The sequence below is a fragment of the Topomyia yanbarensis genome, chromosome 2 (genome assembly GCF_030247195.1).
Source record: "Topomyia yanbarensis strain Yona2022 chromosome 2, ASM3024719v1, whole genome shotgun sequence".
Classification (NCBI taxonomy): domain Eukaryota; kingdom Metazoa; phylum Arthropoda; class Insecta; order Diptera; family Culicidae; genus Topomyia; species Topomyia yanbarensis.
Genome location: NC_080671.1, coordinates 47,659,067 through 47,678,491, shown reverse-complemented (window position 1 = coordinate 47,678,491; position 19,425 = coordinate 47,659,067). Strand labels below are relative to the sequence as shown.

The 19,425-nt window shown below is 36.8% G+C and overlaps 2 protein-coding genes across 7 annotated transcripts in view; one reads left to right on the top strand and one right to left on the bottom strand.

Moving 5' to 3' along the window:
* Nucleotides 1–19,425, bottom strand: part of LOC131684436 (LIM domain transcription factor LMO4) — a 1,051,444-nt gene that overhangs the window by 478,431 nt on the left and 553,588 nt on the right. The window lies entirely within an intron of this gene.
* LOC131679458 (uncharacterized) lies at nt 4,343–19,058 on the top strand. The gene is made up of 5 exons (XM_058960187.1): nt 4,343–4,565; nt 6,859–7,041; nt 16,859–18,069; nt 18,139–18,199; nt 18,456–19,058. Exons 1-5 carry the CDS (start codon nt 4,343–4,345, stop codon nt 18,737–18,739), a joined length of 1,962 nt encoding a protein of 653 aa, XP_058816170.1. The 3' UTR covers nt 18,740–19,058.

The following is a 19,425-nucleotide window of genomic DNA, read 5'->3' as shown; positions in this document are numbered from 1 at the left end:
AGCATTTAATAGAAATTTTGTACACCATAACAGTCGAAATGTTTATTTACATTCTCTACAGCAGAAGAGTCAAAGTCAACAAAGTTAAGCTTTGCGTTAACATTGATAACCCTAGCAAAACTATGGAGATAGCATCCAGCGAACCCTTTACGCGTGAGTATTGCGTTTATATTCCATCGCAGGATGTTTAAATTGATGGAGTTAGCTCCGAATCCAATCTCACTGTCGAATATCTACTTAAGTGCGGTATTGATTATTTCGATGCTCGGGGAAACAATAATTCTTCATTGCAATAAATGTAACCGTTCGCGGTTACGATACGTTACAACAATTGCACTCAATATCAAACGAAGGAGAGAAAAAAGCTTACCGTCCATGAACTTTGTTTCGACTGACATTTGCTAGGTCTGGATTGCATAGCTTTGTTCGTGTTAATAAAATTCGTCTCTTTGTTTGCCTTATTGTCCCTACAGTGATGTGAGGCATTAATTGTACTGTGCTAAATTTCTTTTTAAGGAGAAAATGTGGGTGAAAACCAATTTCCTTCTATAACGCAGAAAATCGCGTAAAAACCTTTGCGCGTAAAGGACGCCTACAACTAAACTAGTTATGGAATTTGCGTTTCGATGTCGTCTCATCAGAACTAATTTAGTAGAGAAAAAGTAAAAACTATTTTTTCTCCACTATGAAGAAAACTGTTTTAAACCATTTTTACACGTATTTTTCACGGTGGGGGAGGGGGTGTTAAAAATCGTTCAAAAAATGCTACGTCATTTATGGATGGTTCCTTATTTGTTGTTTAAATTCTTCGGTCGTGATTTCTCATAAATTATCGGCCTCGGCATCCAAATTAAGGTCACCTTTATGTATAAGCTCAAGTACATTAAACCGTTGTGTGTCCAACAAAAAACATCTTTTTCAGACCAACAAGGGTACCCGGGTACTCACAAATTTATTTGCTCATAACTATGGTTTTCTTTAACCGATTTGGACACTTTTAGATGTTTTGGATTAAGAAACTCCTCCACTTTTTGATTCTGTGAGATTGAGCTGGATGAATGTATCTGCTTATTGGTAATCCGGGGTAATGTTTCAGTACTGGGGAATGATTTGTAAATTTTAATAGTATACTAGTATACTAATTAGCGATATGGGTGTCAAAACTCTTCGAATTGTCTCAGAAGTATGTTATTTATTTTTTTCCTAAGGAATATGGTAGAAATACCATTTTGAGCGTAAGGACACAAATCCTACTTTGAAATTGTTTTTAACGCTTCGCATTCCGCTCTTAGTTTTTTTTTGCTAAGCTAAAACAAAGTTTCGATTCCATTATAAGCTCTCAGAATCAGAACTTTTGCTTAACGGGACGACAACCGTTAGCAGTCGTTTTATGCGATCATAAGTAATGTTTGCTTTGTTGGACTTAACGTCTGCATGGCGGTCATGACGGCTGTCATGTGCTGAAGAGCGGAACGCGAAACGTTTTAAACCATTTCATGTTATTTTTTGTTACGGGACCATACGGCAATTGGACCTCGAATTGGCCACTCCCAGCCCCCGTTCTGGTGTCAAATCACCAAATGGTTCCCTAGTCATGAGAATACAGCCGGCTGATGCAATTCCATGAATTTAGGAAATTCATATTGCCAGTATTCTATTGAAATTCACATAGATTATCCCGGTACTGGAACATGCTTCCGGAAAGCATGTTCCAGTACCGTACCCAGTGTTTACCAAGTCTAAAAGAGGATGAGTTCCTGAACCTAAAACACCCAAGTTTTAACGAAAATGGAGGTCAAAAATTCACATATCGTACTGATGAAAAGCGAAATTACAGAAAGTCCGGGTAATAATTTCAATCGTAAAGCATATACAACATGAAGAGTAATAAATGAAACCAACCCTCGTGTGTGTTGTCTTCGAACTTCGCCAATATGAAATCGACTTTTTACATTTCTTATAAAAGAAATGTATAGAATTCGATCAAACTTTCAAGATTTTTTCCTAGGCCCGGAGGGCCGAGTCTTATATACCAATTGACTCAGCTCGACGATTTGGGACAATGTCTGTGTGTGTGTGTCTGTGTGTGTGTATGCAACGGACAAATTCTCATTCGTGTTTCTCAGCAATGGCTGAACCAATCTTATCCAAACCAATTTTAAATGAAAGAACTAAAAAACAGTATGAACGCTATTAATTTGTTTTTGATTCTGATGTTTAGTTTCCAAGATATGAATGTTTGAATGCGTAAAAATGGCGTTTTTTGCAGTTTCTTTAACTTATCTGCCGAAATTGACAATATAGATAAACAATTTATATGTTTTTAGACAGCTTCAACGAATACCTTTCGAACAAGCTATAGATTGTTGAAATCGGACTATTATCAAAAGAGATATTTAACATTAAATGCGGACGAAAGATTTTTATCATTTCCCATTGCCAGAAATATGACCAAAAACATGTAATCTATTATTAACGCCAAAACGGCTTATTTTACGTCAATAGTATCTTCGGAGAATTTAATGGAGGTAATATGCCCTTTCTTTTGGTATTGTGCTTTTGCTGATTAATCCCCCTATGAGTGAGATATTTTCACAAATTTTCTTGGAAGTGATTATATCGAAATGATGCCTTCAGCAAATTTGTAGCTCTTACTTTTGCGAATAACTTTACTGAAGACTTCAAATATCTATTTTGAATACTTTAAAAGTTATGGCTTTTTTTATTTTTTTTTTTTATTCATTTCGTTTATTTGATAGGCACTAATGCGTTAGCTTGGCGGTGCCAAATTCTTTTGTTTTTACATTTTGTATATTTTAAAACTAGGAGGTTACAATGTTGAAATACTTTTTTAAAAAAGAAAAATTTTACAGCTATCTTAAGACTAGAAATAAGATTCTATATACAAGAGAGAGGCGAAAGATTTTTTTTTTGAAAAAATTTTAAAACAAGGAATTCAATAGTAATAATTTTTAGGAAATATTTACAGTTATCTTAAAACTAACAATATAGTTTGGTACACAAAAGGGGGAACAAATATTTATGAGAAAATTCGCAGGTGTTTTAAGACTAGGGATACAATTCTATTTACAAGATGGGGGACAATAGTTTTAACAAAGAGGTAAAATTACAACTATCTTAAAACTAGGAATACAGAATACAAATTTGAACTTTTTTAGCGGAGACTTATGCTTGGTCAAGATATTCAGAGGGGGGCTGTAGAAGCAGTTGTATCAAGGACAGGGGAGAGAAAGCGTAGATGGTGACCGGGAGAGAAGAGCAAAACTTGCAACTTTCGCTCAAACGGGAGATCAGCGAAAGATTACCGCCTCAGTCTAGTAGGTCGGATTGGCGGATGGTATTCTTCGGACCCGCGGGGAATCCTTCAAAAGTCATCGGACCTTGAGTCGCTCTCGCTTCAGTTTCCGTAGTGGTAAGTGCGACGGCGGTTACATAGTTGCAGTCTGGAGCTGATCGGTCCCACAAGGCAAGAGAAAGCTTCTAAAACGAGAAATAAAAAGAGAGGGGCTAATTTGGGATATTTGTCGTTTTTATGAAAGTATAAATAAGGGACATATAGGGGAAATCACGATTTGCCAGTATATCTCGGACTGGGATATTCACAGCAAAAAAATATTAAACTTAATCTTAGCGCATTTCAAACTTTCGCAGAATAAAACATCATGTAATTATATTTCAAGCGTAAATCTATACCAAATGTCGTGCACATAAAAGGAACGCTTAAAATCGTGTAATTCTATATGCTTCTATGGAAATTTACATCATATTTATCGATTTTTTACGCAATGCAGTTTGTTTTCAGCCAATATATTTTATTTTTACATGATTTTTCGTAAATCTACGTTGACGTCGCAAAAGAAAGCGAAGCTCACAAATTCAACGGCAGCCATATTTAACTTCCATTCATTCGCTCGCGATTTCGAAAGTTTCCATTAAAAGGTTGGTTAAAATGGTTCTAAAAATCAAGTGTTTGAACTGTAAAGTGGTTTCCATAGATGTAAAGTGTTTTTTAGTTCATACTAAGATACATCGCCATGAAAAATTGTTTCTATGTCCATTTTCCGAATGCGCTAAGAAATTCGGTTCATTTGCATCATTTCGGAAGCATATTCGGTTCCGACATATGGATCCCTTTGATGGGCCAAAGAAAAGAGTATTGTTCAAGTGTTCCTTGGCTACTTGCGACTTCATTGAAGACAATTTTCATAAAATCATGAAACATGCTTCCGCCCACATCTCCTCCGGACAACCCGTCTATTGTCCCATGCAGTGCCCGTCTAGGAAACCATTTGCTACTACCAATAGCCTCAGAATACATAAAATGTATGCCCATAGAGGTGGTTTCAAAACGTCCGGTGTCGTATTAAGTACCGAAGCGATATCAGACTCTGTCGAGGAATGTGGAGGAAATGTTGGGGAACGGAATTGTGACAACTCAACCAGAGAAGTTGCTCGAGAAGAGGTCTTCGGAGTGTATGACACGGACGTAGTAGAAGATGATTGCGAGCTGCATCCGCTGCGAATTGTGGAGAAAGTATTGGGAAGTTTGTTCCTAAAGCTTCTTTCCAAGCACCATGTTACAAATAGTGCAATACAAGAGGTTGTGGAAGCACTCAGTGAAGTGTGTCGCGTTCAACAAAAATATCTTAGAGAACACGCGGAAGAGTGTGTCAGACGATTGGATTTGACCGAAGTTGCCAAATGTGTGTTGATTGGCGAATTATCTGATGGACTTCTTTTGAGCAAAATATTCGGATCAGATGGGATTTTCCGTTCTGCATATATGCGAAGAAAGTTTTTCAGTGAAAATTTTTCATACGTGTCTCCAGTGCAGATTGATCTCCAAAAAGATGAAAAACACAATGATTCTTTCTACTATTATGTGCCGATTCTCGAGACACTACGTGGGTTGTTGAATGACAAAAATGGGTACAACGCAATGTTTGGAAACAAGGCCTCAGTTCCTGGTTACATCAGTGACTATACTGATGGTTTGAAATTTCAACACAGCTCTTTCTTCAGTAGAAAAACTGTAAATATTTTCATTTACCAAGATGCGGCTGAAGTTGTGCCTAACCAACTGGGAAATGCTACATCTCGATACAAGCTACTTCTGGTGTACATGGTGCTCGGAAACCTCTCACCTCACTTGCGATGTCTTACCGATAACGTACACCTTGTTTCAATTTGCAAAAACAAAGATTTTACGTACTTTGGAACTAGCACTATATTTCGCAGGTTGATCGAAGATTTAAAAGAATTAGAGCATGAGGGGATTGTGATACATGGTGGTGGTGACAATGAAAGAGTGTACGGTTCAGTTTTTGCCACCATGAATGATAATTTGGGTGCTCATCAACTAGCAGGCTTATCAGAAAATTTTTCAAAAAACTCATACTTTTGTCGCACATGCTACACTACATTAGACTCGTTTCGAAGCAATCCTTACGAGATAGCAATCTCAAGGACTCCAGAGTTGAACAGGCAAGACTTGAAGACTATTGAATGTAATCCTACTCAAATTCCGTATCGTGGTGTGAAACGAAGTTGTATTTTCAACGAGTTAAAATATTTTGAGATGTTTGATTTGGGTGCTGTACCTTGTGTTGCTCATGACCTTTTCGAAGGGTGGGTAAATTATGATCTCTTTCTTATTTTCAAAACCATCGTGGCAACCGGTACCGTTTCTAGGTGTTATCTGGAAGGAAGGGTGAACAATCTGTTCAAACAACTTAATATAAGCACACAAATAGTATTCAATTTCACACGAAAAACAGGCAATATAAAAGCTAAGGCATGTGATGTGTGGCATCTCATACAGATTATCCCTTTCATATTCCTGAACAAACCTGACATAAATTACAACAATCCACAAATTATTATGCTTCTTCTAATCAAGAAAATAACTGATGTCATAACGTCTCCATTACTGTCAAGCATCCAGATCAAAATTTTGGCAACGGATCTCAGAGAATATCTAGAGCTGAGAACAACTCATTTTAAAGTGCCGCTAAGACCTAAACATCATTACACTCTTCATTATCCTCGTTACATGTTATGGATGGGACCGATAATATCGTACTGCACACTTTTCTGCGAAAGAAAGCATTGCTTTTTCAAACGCTGTCTTAGGACCACTATAAACTTTAAGAACGTTGTTAAATTTTGTAGTGAACAATATCAGTATTACCAGGGTCTTTTAAATACGCAAACCGAACGTTTCAGAAACAACTTTCTATTGGAAAAATTTGTAGACAATATTTCGAACGTACCGAAGTCTCTTCAAAACGCATTGCACGCCATCAGGCTAGATGATTCTAGAAATGTATTCGTCGAGAAAGGTACATTTATGGGATATACGTATTCAGTAGGAGACTGCCTTTTCTTGCGCCATGATGAGTATGGAGAATGTTTTTATGTTTTGAAAATCAAATTGTTAGTTTTCAACCCAAAACATGAAAGTATTACAATGTTCGGAAGCGAACTTATTGCTGTTGATATTCATGAACGAGGGCTTATGGAAATAAATCCAACCTATGAAGAAAGCGAAAAACTTGTCAGTTCACCACTTGAAGAATTCATTGACCGAGCCCCTTTGACTTTATTTATGGAGAACAATAAAATGTATCTTTTTATTAAGCACTCGATTCCGCCGATCCCGGAACAAAATATTTAGAACTCAAAATGTCAATAACACCATATAAAATATGCGATTCGTCACGTCAAGCAAGACACGTAGTCTTTGCTAATGGTACCATCAACAGCTTAATTGAAGAAGGTAATTATTTTTGCCAGACATTGTCGATAAGAGGAACGCATTAACAAATTATATTTCAGCAACCAAAAAATTTCAACGACCATTCCGTAACATTGTGCTTGCGAGCGATGGGTGCGAGCTATCCTGTGATATAGCATTATCTGCGTTCAACAAAGAACTACTGATGTTATTGGAATTCGAAGAGATCTGGACTCCTGAAGGATTTTATGCTAACGATACACAAACACTAAGAAAAGAACAAGGTATGTCGTTGATAAACTATTTATAAATCCGCATAGTCTACTGCTAATATGAATTTGCTACAAAGTATTCAATTCGAGAAAGCTTGGTTAGGATTGGACAAATCACATCATTTGAAATTACTTTATGTGCCAACTTACTCTATCTAAACACCAAGATAATTACCAGAAAACCATTACCATGTATACATTCTGTAAATCTCTTAAACTTCAATTAGACTATGCATTACTAGTAGTCATCAAGCCCCAGAGAAAAACTATATCAAAACATTGATAAAACGTATCACTATTAGAGTGGGTCATGGCGTCATCATGTCGCAAAAGACGGATGTTTTTCTTATACAATTCGGCATTTCGATTGATCAATTCATGGTGCATATGTACATTAAATGAATTCTAAATATGTGCATGTAAATTGAAAATGTGAACTAGTCCAATTTGTAATATGATATCCGTTAGTTGAAACATCAGTTTAAATTAAGTTTAAGAGTGGAGGCGTGCAAGGCATCTAACATCCACATACTTTTTTAGTATGCACTACACTTTTGCGGTAATTCATTAATCACTAGTGCTAAGTTTAAAAGGTTTAAAATAATAAATAATTTTAAAGTGAAAGTCTTTGCTTAAACCAGTTTCTGACGTTTTTTTGTGTCTGTCAGACTGGCACATACACGCTTTTTCAATTTTAACCCAATAATGAGCCAAAAATAAAGATACTATCCAACCCAGTAAAATTCAGTCGGCAAATGAGCCGGAATGTTGGCTGGTTCTGGTTCGATTTAGCCTCCAGCAACACAACCAATTCTACACTGAGAAACAAAAATATGCAGAGTTAACATACTTTATATTCCCTTTTCTTTTATTCTCGTGTGATTTTTATGCATTTTCTAGCATATACTTCTAGTAAGCATTCAATGAGTGGAAAGACCGAATAAGTTCAATGCATAAAATTGACAACAGAAGAAAGGACCCAGTAAAATTCAGTCGGAAATGAACCGGAATTCTGGCTGGTTCTAGATAGTATTTCAGATCCAGTAACACAACCGATTCTAACAAGAATCGGTTGTATTACTGGAGCCGGAATACGAATTAGAACCATCCAGAATTCCAGCTCATTTTCTGGCTGAACTTAACTGGGTAGAGGCAGATAGAAAAGTATGCTATCGATGACTGAATAAAGTACTGCGTGTAGTTAGAATCGGGTGTCACGAGTCGGAATTACCCAGTTTAGCTCAGCCGGAAATGAACCGGAATTCCGTCTGGTTCCAGTTCGCATCCCGGCTCCAGTGACACAACCGATTCCAACTAGAATTTGTTGTATCATTGGAGCCGGAATTCGAACTGGAACCAGCCAGAATTCCAGTTCATTTCCGGCTGAACTTTACTGGGTAGGGATCATCCTTATACCACGTGGACAACTTGGGGGAGGGGTAGAGGGTACGAAAAAGCCCACGCTTGTCCATGATGAGGGGGGTGGAAGGGGGGGGGGGTATAGAAATATTTCATGGGACTCATACTTATATATTTTTTTCTTAATAAGGTCATAAAACAAATTTGTGTCATCATAGGTTTAAGCGTTTGATGTTTCCCTTCAAATCATTCCAAAACTGTAACGCTTAAAGAGCCCGTAACAGCATGGCATGGTGTCACAAAATCAGTGGAAATCAACACCGGGCTAAATGCTCTCGAAAAAACTTGATTCAATCCTCTATATCGTTTTCAACTATTTTAGAGTTTTAAATAATGTTGTTGATTTTACATAAGCCAATTGAAGTTCATAGTTTACTTAAATGTTGTGTATTGCAAAAAAGCGTCTTTTAGGCATACAATTTTTAATGCTTGTAATTTTTACAAATGTCTCAGCAAACCTACAAAGTTTGAACTATTTTTTAATTCGATGCTTCAGGTTACAGCAATTTTCAAAACAGTCCAACACAATATGAATACCTGAAATCGAAATGATATTACTTGAGAAAAATCTCGGGAAAGTCCACGTGGATATTGTGGGGAGAGGAGGGGGGGGTGGTAGGAGTACATGAAATGTCCACGCTTGTCGATGTAGGGGGAGAAGGATGTCAAAACTGAAGGTTTTTTTGGAATACGTGGTATATGAATGGCCCTTAAGGCAATCCATCACGACATTTGTTTGACAATTCAACGAGGGGTTTTGTCAACAAGTTTGCTCCTGCGAACAGAAAAAACCCGTCCAACGATTATACATCGATAGCTCGATTCGTTTGATGTTGGATCGAATCGGCGATTTTGTCGGACGTCGCACCCACCCGAGTTACGTCAGAAGAAATAATCAGCTGATAAGGAATGTCTCATGGATTGCCTAATACTAACTAGAATCAACCAGACTTCTGGCTCATTTCCAGCTAAACACGTTCAAACATTTTTTTTATATATTTAAGAATAATTTAATCAGGGATACCAGGTATTTTTTAAAAATGTCTTAACATTTCTTAAAAAAAATGTCTTCACATTTCTTAAAAAATGTCCAAGATTCTCAATCGGCTTTATATTTTAATCCAGAATTCTGCCAAAAATCAGTCAGGCTCCAAAATGGAAAATCTGTCTTCACAACCTTTCAAATGTCTTCAAGACTTGTGTTCACATCTGGCATCGCTGAATATACACTGGAAATAATCGACACGATAGAACCATATGCACTTAAACATCACTTTCATGTGCATCCCTTTGAATTTTACATGAAAATCCATTAAAAAGCTTCTCATGGGGTGTTTATTTATCCATTGAATATTCATTGCCGTGCTATTGAGTCGCAAAGTTTGAACTTTCCACATGACTTTAGTATGAAAAACATGTAGTGCATGTAAAACAATTGATTTCACCGATTCTCCTGCCAATGAAATCTATAAGTAAAACGAAGTTTTATTCACGTGTAATTCATTTGGAAATGTTAGTCAATGATATTTCTTATGATGTTAATGTGCTTTTCACACCATGTTCGCATGAATTTCATTTGAAAACCATATTTCCCACACTCGAATGGATATTCAAGTGGCAACCGCGTGCGTTTCATGTGTTTGTGGATTGAAACAATTCAATAGATTTCCACATAATGTTAATGTGTTAAGTTTTTTCAGTGTACCCATCTCAGACTATGCCGATAAATTAAAATATCCATTAATGCGTAGAAAATTGCCAATTTTCAATAGAAGTGGAATAACCCATTTAATGGGTAAACAACTTGTACTCATTAATGAGTACAGACCTTGTACGTCAACCTGGGTACGTTTTATCCATTATTTTTCGCAGAACAGTTACAACAAAATGCGTAAAAAATACCCATTCTTGAAAATCGCTCCAGAATGAAAAATATTGAAAATAGAATTGAATTGAATTTAAAAAATGATATTATAAAACTGAAGAAGCACCGATTCACGATAAGGATGTTCTAATGCCACAAAACTAAATAAGACCTGTCATTGATTAGAATATTGTTTTTGGCTTTCAAAGCAGTCAAAACTACCGAACTGGGTCATATTTGCATCATCCTCAGTAGTTTAAACTGTCGTCGTTTTCAGAGCATTGCCGAAATGTTCCGATTCTGCTACGGTTTCGGCTACGAACCGACAATTTGCAGGTTTCTCCACGATCCATAATTTGCAGGTTAACTCTATATATATATATATATATATATATATATATATATATATATATATATATATATATATATATATATATATATATATATATATATATATATATATATATATATATATATATATATATATATATATATATATATATATATATATATATATATATATATATATATATATATATATATATATATATATATATACATATATATATATATATATATATATATATATATATATATATATATATATATATATATATATATATATATATATATATATATATATATATATATATATATATATATATATATATATATCCATTGGCATTACCTCATCGAGTGGTTGTGAAATGGATAAAAAGTACCCATTGTTAGAAACAAAAAAGTACCCATTTTTTGACAGCTCGAATAACTGCCGAAAATTGGCAATTTGAATACATAAAATGGGTAAAAAATTTTTGCCGTGCAAACTGAAATTATCTTGATGGCAGCGATGCCACATGTGTTTGGGAAACATCTGTAGAAGAACTATTAAAATGTCTGGAAAGTCTGTAGACGGTTGTGTAAATCCTTGTAACACTAGAGTATTGCTTTAAAATTAGATTGAAATTCGAATACTATTGTGAAGGAATCACTTGTATTCAAATACAGTTATTATAGTGCAATTTTACTAAACAATTTTCCCCTTTTAAAAGTCTGTAGATTGCTAGCCACATCTGTAGGAGACTATCAAAAGTCTGTAAAATAAAATCTGGCATCGCTGCTTGATGGGAATGATTTCTACACTAACATTTCAAATGGTCCTATCTGGTAAACGATCGGCATACGAAATCAAAAGGCAAATAAAATTGTGATATAAAACGAATAAGTTTTCAACATAGTTTCATAAAAAAACAATCGAATGAAATTTTTGTTTTTTAATTCAACTCCATTATCTAGCCTTAAACAGCAAATCCATTACTTGATACCTTTTGCCCTTGAATCATAGAGAACAGACATCCATGATCGAACAGATATGTTAATAAAATTTGTGTAAACTTTTGAATGAATATACGTTAAAACACTAGCGCTGCCACACCAACTTATCTTAACTATCCATCAAATCCATTCTGGAACCGGTTCGAAATCCTGAATGGATTCAATATGAAATCTGGCTCAAAGGAAACAACCGATTCCGACTCAAACGGTTGATGCATTTGAGCTGGAATCCATACTGAATCCACTCGGAAGTCCTGTCCTGGAATGGTTTGACTTGGTATCAAATACCCGATAATAAATACAACCAAGGATAGAAGCTATCTTTTTCAAATCTTCATTTGGGTTCAATGGCCAGTATTCTGAATCGGTTATCGATTTCTGCCAGAAATCAACCAGACATCCGAATAAATTTGTCTTCAAAATGAAAAACACGTCTTCACAAAATTTCAAATGTCTTCAAAATGAAGACAAATCTTCACATCTGGCATCTCTGAGTACAACATATATGTGTTTTGCAGGTTTTATGTAATGAAAATGGGTATAATTTAGACGCTTACCTGAATTGAAATGTACAATAACAAAACCATGTTTTTCACTGTGACAGTAATTTTACAATAATTTAGAGTAAATTCTACTTAGGCTACAATAAAAAACCTATTTTAATCCACCTAGCGGTGCAATTGTGCCTTTCTCAATCATGAATCACGAGAATGTGTGCGTTGTTTATATTCATTAAAAGAGTTCGAGTTCTAAAATTTTGAAAAAAAACAGCCACGGTAATATTGAACTGAAAAAAGGTGCGAAATCGGCAAAGTCCCAAAAAGTCGATTTTTACAAAAAAAAATTTTTTCGAGATAACATAAAATCTCGACGTTTCATGCATTTTAAAGATGTTTGGCATCAAAAATACGAATTCGATTTCTGAAATTTCATGGGGTCCCCCCTTTGAAAAAAAAATTTGAGTTCCGGCTTATATGGGAATTTCATATGTGACCGGACGGTTTAGTCTATATTTCCGGAACCATATAAGCGATCCGTACGAAATTTTATAGACATCTATGGGGATATTATAGCTATCATTTGGGACTAAGTTTGTGAAAATTGGCCCAACCATTTCCGGGAAACTGATGTGAGTTCGTAAATTTTGAAAGATGGCCGCTTTTCCCGGGCACTTCCGGAACCGTCTATGGTGGTTAATGTAGTCAACGAAAGTTTGGTTGGCCGTCGGTGACCTAGAACAGCAAATTTAAGTTGTTTGAGAGACATTTTAGCGAAATTTTTACCTTTTTTGCTTTCATCGGAGTATCGGTTTGAATCACAATTTGCTATGTGATCGCACGCCACAACCTGTAACTCCGGAACCGGAAGTCGGATCGGGATGAAATTAAATAGCCATTTACGGGGACGCAATACCTTTCATTTGAGGCCAAGTTTAGTCGAATCGGTCTAGCCATCTCCGAGAAACCGATGTGACTGTTATTCTGAATTTAGATACTTCCGCCGGGGCTTCCGGAACCGAGGATGGTGGCCAATGTGGCCAAATAGACTTTGAATGGATGTTAGTGACCTAATACTACAAATCGAAGCAGTTGTGGTCATATTTTGGAAAATTTTTCACCTTTATACATTCATTGCAGAATTTATTAAAATCGACATTTTCTGCGTGTTCGTACTTATCACCCTGTAATTCCGGAACCGGAAGTCGGATCCATTAGAAATTCAATAGCAGCCTATGGGAATGTTGCACCTTTCATTTGAGACTAAGTTTGTCAAAATCGGTTCATCCATCTCTGAGAAAAATGAGTGACATTTTTGGTCACATACACACACACATACACACACACATACATACATACACACATACATACACACACAGACATTTGCCGAACTCGACGAACTGAATCGAATGGTATATGTCACTCGGGCCTCCGTTAAAAAGTCGGTTTTCAGAGCAATTGCAATACCTTTCTATTGAGAAAGGCAAAAACAAACTTCATCATTTCTACAGTAAATTTCAATGTCAAAACAACTTTTACAGTAAAAAAGGGGGGTGGTTATATCTTACCATTAAAAAAATCTATTTCTCTTCATGCATTCATACATTTATTTTTCTTCATGCAGTAAAATTTAATGTGAATTTACTGTATCAGTTTTCTGCTGAACCTTAAAATTGATTGTTATATGAAATTTTATTGCAAATCTACTGCAAGAACTCAAACAAAGTTGAAACAGTAATAACTATAATATTTATTGTTTTATGATTGTTTGTAGGGTAAATGCTATTGTAAAATTATATTCGGGTATCCTCAGCTACTCATTGCAACAAAGACACTACGCTATTATCACTGATAACTGACATAAAAATCATGATTTCAGTGTGTGTAAGAAAAATATCTTTCGTTTCAAAACTTGACATTACCCGGTGCTACACAAAGTTTACTCAAATTTGTGTACAAACGGTTTCTGTTGCAATCACTATCAAAGAATAAGTGTGTACTACCGTTTGAGTATCCGCCGAACTATGGATGTAGGAACTATAGTGTATGTATACAAAACAATAAAAAAAAGAATATAATGATGTGTAGTCGAATGTTTGTTAAGCATATTAGGCAAGAAGTGAAAAATAATTGTATAATCGACAACGTTAGTGATTTGGAAGATTGGAGCATTTGTCAGGTTAAAAAAATTGTGTTTATATTGAATTAAATGCAAGCAAACTATGAAAATGTGAGTACAATTATTTGAACACCTCAAAATTTTTTTCTGAAAAAACTTTGGTTTAGATGGAAGAATCATCCGTGAATTAGGTGGAAGAATCATCCTGTCTCGAAATCCAATATTACGTAGAGAGCTATTTGGTATATAGATTCAAGAAATTGCTCTTGTTTTGAAAGAATCAACCCTTATGTTTGAGTATACCGGGCAGACGAGTGGATCAACAGTTTCTTTGCAAACTTATTTGGCATACAAATTCAAGGATTTGTCATGTTTGAAAGAAGCAATCAAACCCTAATTGTGGGAAAAGAGCGACTCATGTTTAAAAGAAGGAATCAATCCCTAAGTGTGAGTAAACCGGGCAAACGAGTGGATCACCGGTTTGATTGCGAGGGATATTTGGTATACAAACTCAAAGAACTGCTCATATTTAAAGAAGGAATCAACCCCTGCTTGAGTGAATGTGGTATTCGGGTTAATGACATTCGGGCGAGTGGTCCATTCGGGTTGATGGCATTCGGGTAAATGGTCCATTCGGGTTAATGACATTCGGGTAAATAGTCCATTCTGGTAAATGGTTTTCGGGCGAACGTCATTCGGGTAAATGACTTTCGGGCGAATGTCATTCGGGCGAATGTGATAGAACCCTGTAAAGGTTAATGTTTTAAATTCTGCCTTTTCACCTGTTGATTTGGTATTAGTCTCCTGCAAGATCAAGCTGCTAGTCCTTCTTCAACTCGAAGAGCATGTCGCCTTTTTGGGTTTTCCTCCACATCCCTCACATCTAGGTCCTCTCTGACCTTCTTGAGCAGCGCTGCATACGTCATGGCATTATTGGCCCTGACGAGCACGGCTTCTCTTATTGTCGCCTTCTGACGAGCTAGGTTTTCCTTTCCTCTTCTGCTGCCCTTCTGCTTTTGCTGTTTCTCCTTCCGACCTACAACGATACTCCCTGTTGGGTCCTTTCCTTCGGCAACAACAGTGTCTTCGGGCGCGTGCCCTTCTTCCCCACGGAACTACGGCAAGGTACTACTTCGTGGGGGGATCGTTGTGCTTTCCTCGCACCTCTTTCTTCTGCTCTATATCGGATCCTCACTTGGTTCATGGAGTGGCTCGACCTATGAACTTTGATTTAACTCTCGACTCTTCTTTCACTTTTTGTCTCCCTCTATTACGTTGCCGTTTAGCTCTCGTCCCCGTGAGCCGTTTAGGTGTAGGTGCTGATTTCTTGAGCCATGTTTCCGTGAATCATTCAGTTCCCGGCCTTATCACGATCTACTTGGATAGTTGCCAACGGTGAACTCACCCTACTTCGACCGATAGTTCCCCGACGGAGGAATTTCCCCCGACACCGATATCCGCTTCCTTGAGACATTTAGCTCCCAGCTTTATCGAGATTGACTCGGATATTACTCTACTCCGACTGAGAGTTCCCTGGCAATGGAATTTCTCTCGGTACTGGTGTATGTTTTGTGAACCAATTAGCTCCCCTTTTCATCAAGATTCTGTCGGGTAGTCCGCGCCTGCGAAACTACCCTACCGTGCATTCTCAGGCGGTAAATTGCTCTCGGTATCGATGTACGTTTCTGTGAGCCATTTAGCTCCTCGCTCTGTCTACTCGGTCTAATCTCCAGCGGTGGATCTAGCGTACTCGCGAGCTACCCGGTAGGGTGTCGAGGTCGGTCCGGCGATTACTTCCTTACACAGGGTGTAGAACAGCACACGCCTGTCAGCCCAATGTCGCCGTCCGATTCGTGATCCGTGTCCTGTCAGTTGTCGTTTACCATGGCTAGCATGCCATAATGAGGATGTTACTGGCGTCGATCCTGATGTGTCGGTTGGTACTCCGGTTGGGCTAGAGTGCTTTCATTGCTAAGATCTTAGATTATTGGAATCTTAATATCTTAGCAGAATCGGCACAGACTCGCTTCGTCGAAAATGCTTTCGGAGTTATGGCTTTTTAGAGGTTTAGCAGAGTCCAATCCAAACCCCACCATATCCTAGCAAAACTTCGCAACTCGTAGTAAGGCCGGAGGGCTCGTTAAGCCCCTAGACTCCTGTCCTTCCTGCCCAATATTTTATTCAACATATATATATATATTTTCGATCCATCAGTCAAATCAATCAACAAGATGTTCTTTCACGAAATGTATGCTACCTGTAGATTCGTTTGCGTCTGGATGACGATTTGTTCATTAATTATGATTTATAATTGATCAAAGGTATCCTAAGTTGCTAACGTGCCATTTGAGCCAATATATTCTGATTCCTGATCATAACAAAAATATATTTCCAGTTATTTTGCAGTAAAAAAGTGCAAAAAACTGGAAACTGTTTCTACTAACTCGAATGATCAAAATACTAGACGCAGTGGCTGGTCTTCTACGAAAAGCTTGGTCTATACTGTAACCGTAGCTTGAATCAGTTGAAAATCTATTAATTTTGTCGAAAATATATGAACCATTTTCATACAATTTTGTTTTCTTCCATTGACAGAACTTCAACAAATGCCTATAGATCAGTTAATAGTTTCACCTATCCAGAACACGCACGCTATAGGTGGAGCAGAATCGTCGACATTGCAGGCATTCAATATTGATCCAAACGTCATGACCATTATTCCCAACCAATCCATATCTGTATCAAATCCTCTCATTGAGAGATTTTTAGCTAGAGGAATAACGGATCAGGATATTTCATTACAACAACCGTCCACATCACAGCATGTAAATGACACAGATTATTCGATTACTGAACAGGAGGACAACGTCAACCAAGTATCGGATAAGGACTCAGACGATCCTACGATTGAAGAAAACCAATCTTATAACCTGACAAGAAAGCGACCAGAATCCGTAGAAGTACTAAAAAGTACAAAAAAGCATGCTGCTTCTGAAATGAAATTTCGTTGCTTTGAAATTAATTGGAACAAACTGAGCGATAATATTTTGAATAAGCTTAACACTTTGCAAGAATTTAAAATTAATAACCCTAATGCCCAGATTCCAGCTGCACTTCGCATGACTAAAGGTGATACCAGCAGTTTAATCAACAATATCGTTGATCAGTTAAGGGCGATTGATACCGATATAAAGGCAAGTGTAATGGAAACAGTCGCTAAACAGTTGCTTTCCAAATATTCATGCCTCGAGATGGTCGATGATGATGGATATAAGAACGGGACGGACCACGTTGTTATTAAGCACAAAATGATCAGCCACAACGCGTATTTGAATCGCTTTCGACCATTCCAGGAGAACATTCCTCCCTCCAATAAAGGACGAAACGTACGAGCTGGTACATTGAAGAGCTATTGGAAATGTTCGAAGAAGGAATGCGCGAAAGATGTACTGTCTAAGCTCCGTCGAGATGAACCGGAATTGTTAACAGACGAATTTCTTGCATCGTCGCAAAGTTTTGTTAGATATCAACTAACTGAAACTAAGGATATCAAGAAGCTACTGTCGGAATACCCTGTTCTACGACGGCGAGGTTTATTGAATTACCACTTTGCGCAAGCCACAGGGGTTTGTGTTGATGATTTGCGCAAATATTATGATATGAAGCGACCAAAGATAATCAATTACTCTATTACTGCTGGTCGAAAATTTGTGAAACTCGACAACGAATGCAGTGATATGGAAGTACTTGGGTTTTTGGCTTGCCTTGTAGGAGAGAACATCAACGATCTAATTGTCAAAAAGGAGGTATGTATGATCTGACCATATACACTTTCAAGCATATACATAAATACCCACATATTGATACAATTGCAGATTGGAACACACCTCGACGAGATTCAATTGGATTCAGCCGGACCCCTACTGGTATCTGTGGGTAAGGTTCAATTACTAGATGCATATATGTGATGACTTCATTTATTCATTTTGTCTATTGAACACCCTGTCCCCGACACATTATTTTGCTTTATATGTACATTTGCATATAATGACCACTTAACTTAATTTATTTCCTAAACATGATGCACATTTTTTTTCATTTCTATATTTACTTTCGGCAAATTAATCCTACTCAACAAGAAACGATTGATTAAAAAACAAGTGGTATAATCATTGTATTTGTTTGTTTTCAGATATGGGACAAGATACTTCAATATACTACGTTTTCGCTGATCAGGCGCGCCTCTCCGAAGGTACTGCTGATGCCATTTGTGCCATGCAAGATCTGCTGTGTGTACATTTTGTGCACAGCTTTAAGTATCTGAAAATAGCATCAAAGTTTCTAGAGCTTTTGCAACAGTATTTTTTAAAGATAATACCTTCATCTGGATCCAAATCGAATGCTTACAGGGTAGGCAACAAACAGCGCATTGTTCAAAAAGTTATTGAACTATTGTCGAGACATGTATACAAATAAGACTACTATAGAAAATTAAGCGAAATCGAGTTAGGATTTGGAAGAGGGAATTTAAGCAGAGTAACAAAAGTTATAGATTTAGTAAACTTGAACCGATATTTTAAGTTATCATAGATCTTTCATGTAAGGTTTTCTTATTTGATAAGCTGATGTTATTATTTTGCCAGTCCAAATGGTTTTAGTTGAAATCAGCAAGTAAAAGTAAGCACCTAAATATCTCTTTTGTAACATTATATGTAGACCATTATTTGCTTTCTACATAACCGGTCAGTAACATGTGATTAATAAAAATTATAACAAAGCAACTGTTTTTTCTTTTAGTAATTTGGATAACTCAAGAAAGTTCTATCTTTTTTTTTCGTTTCTGTGTGTATTGCATAATTATACATCGCTGTTTTAACATTTCCATAATATACGCTGAAATTTACGCGACGATTGAAATTTCAGTCAAAACCTGTAAATTTACTTTAACTCAAATTAGACGACGTGTAAAATTCATCTTTCGCATATTTTTCCGCCATTCGTCACGTTCCCTTTATGTGCATCACAAATCGTGTAATTTTACATAATATGTTTTATCTGTGTTGGGTGGTCTACCTCGGGCCCGAAGGGAATCCTTTAACTGAGACCTGGCGTCCAAGTACCCGGCGCATACCCAGACAACGTGCTCGACGTCGTGATAGCCC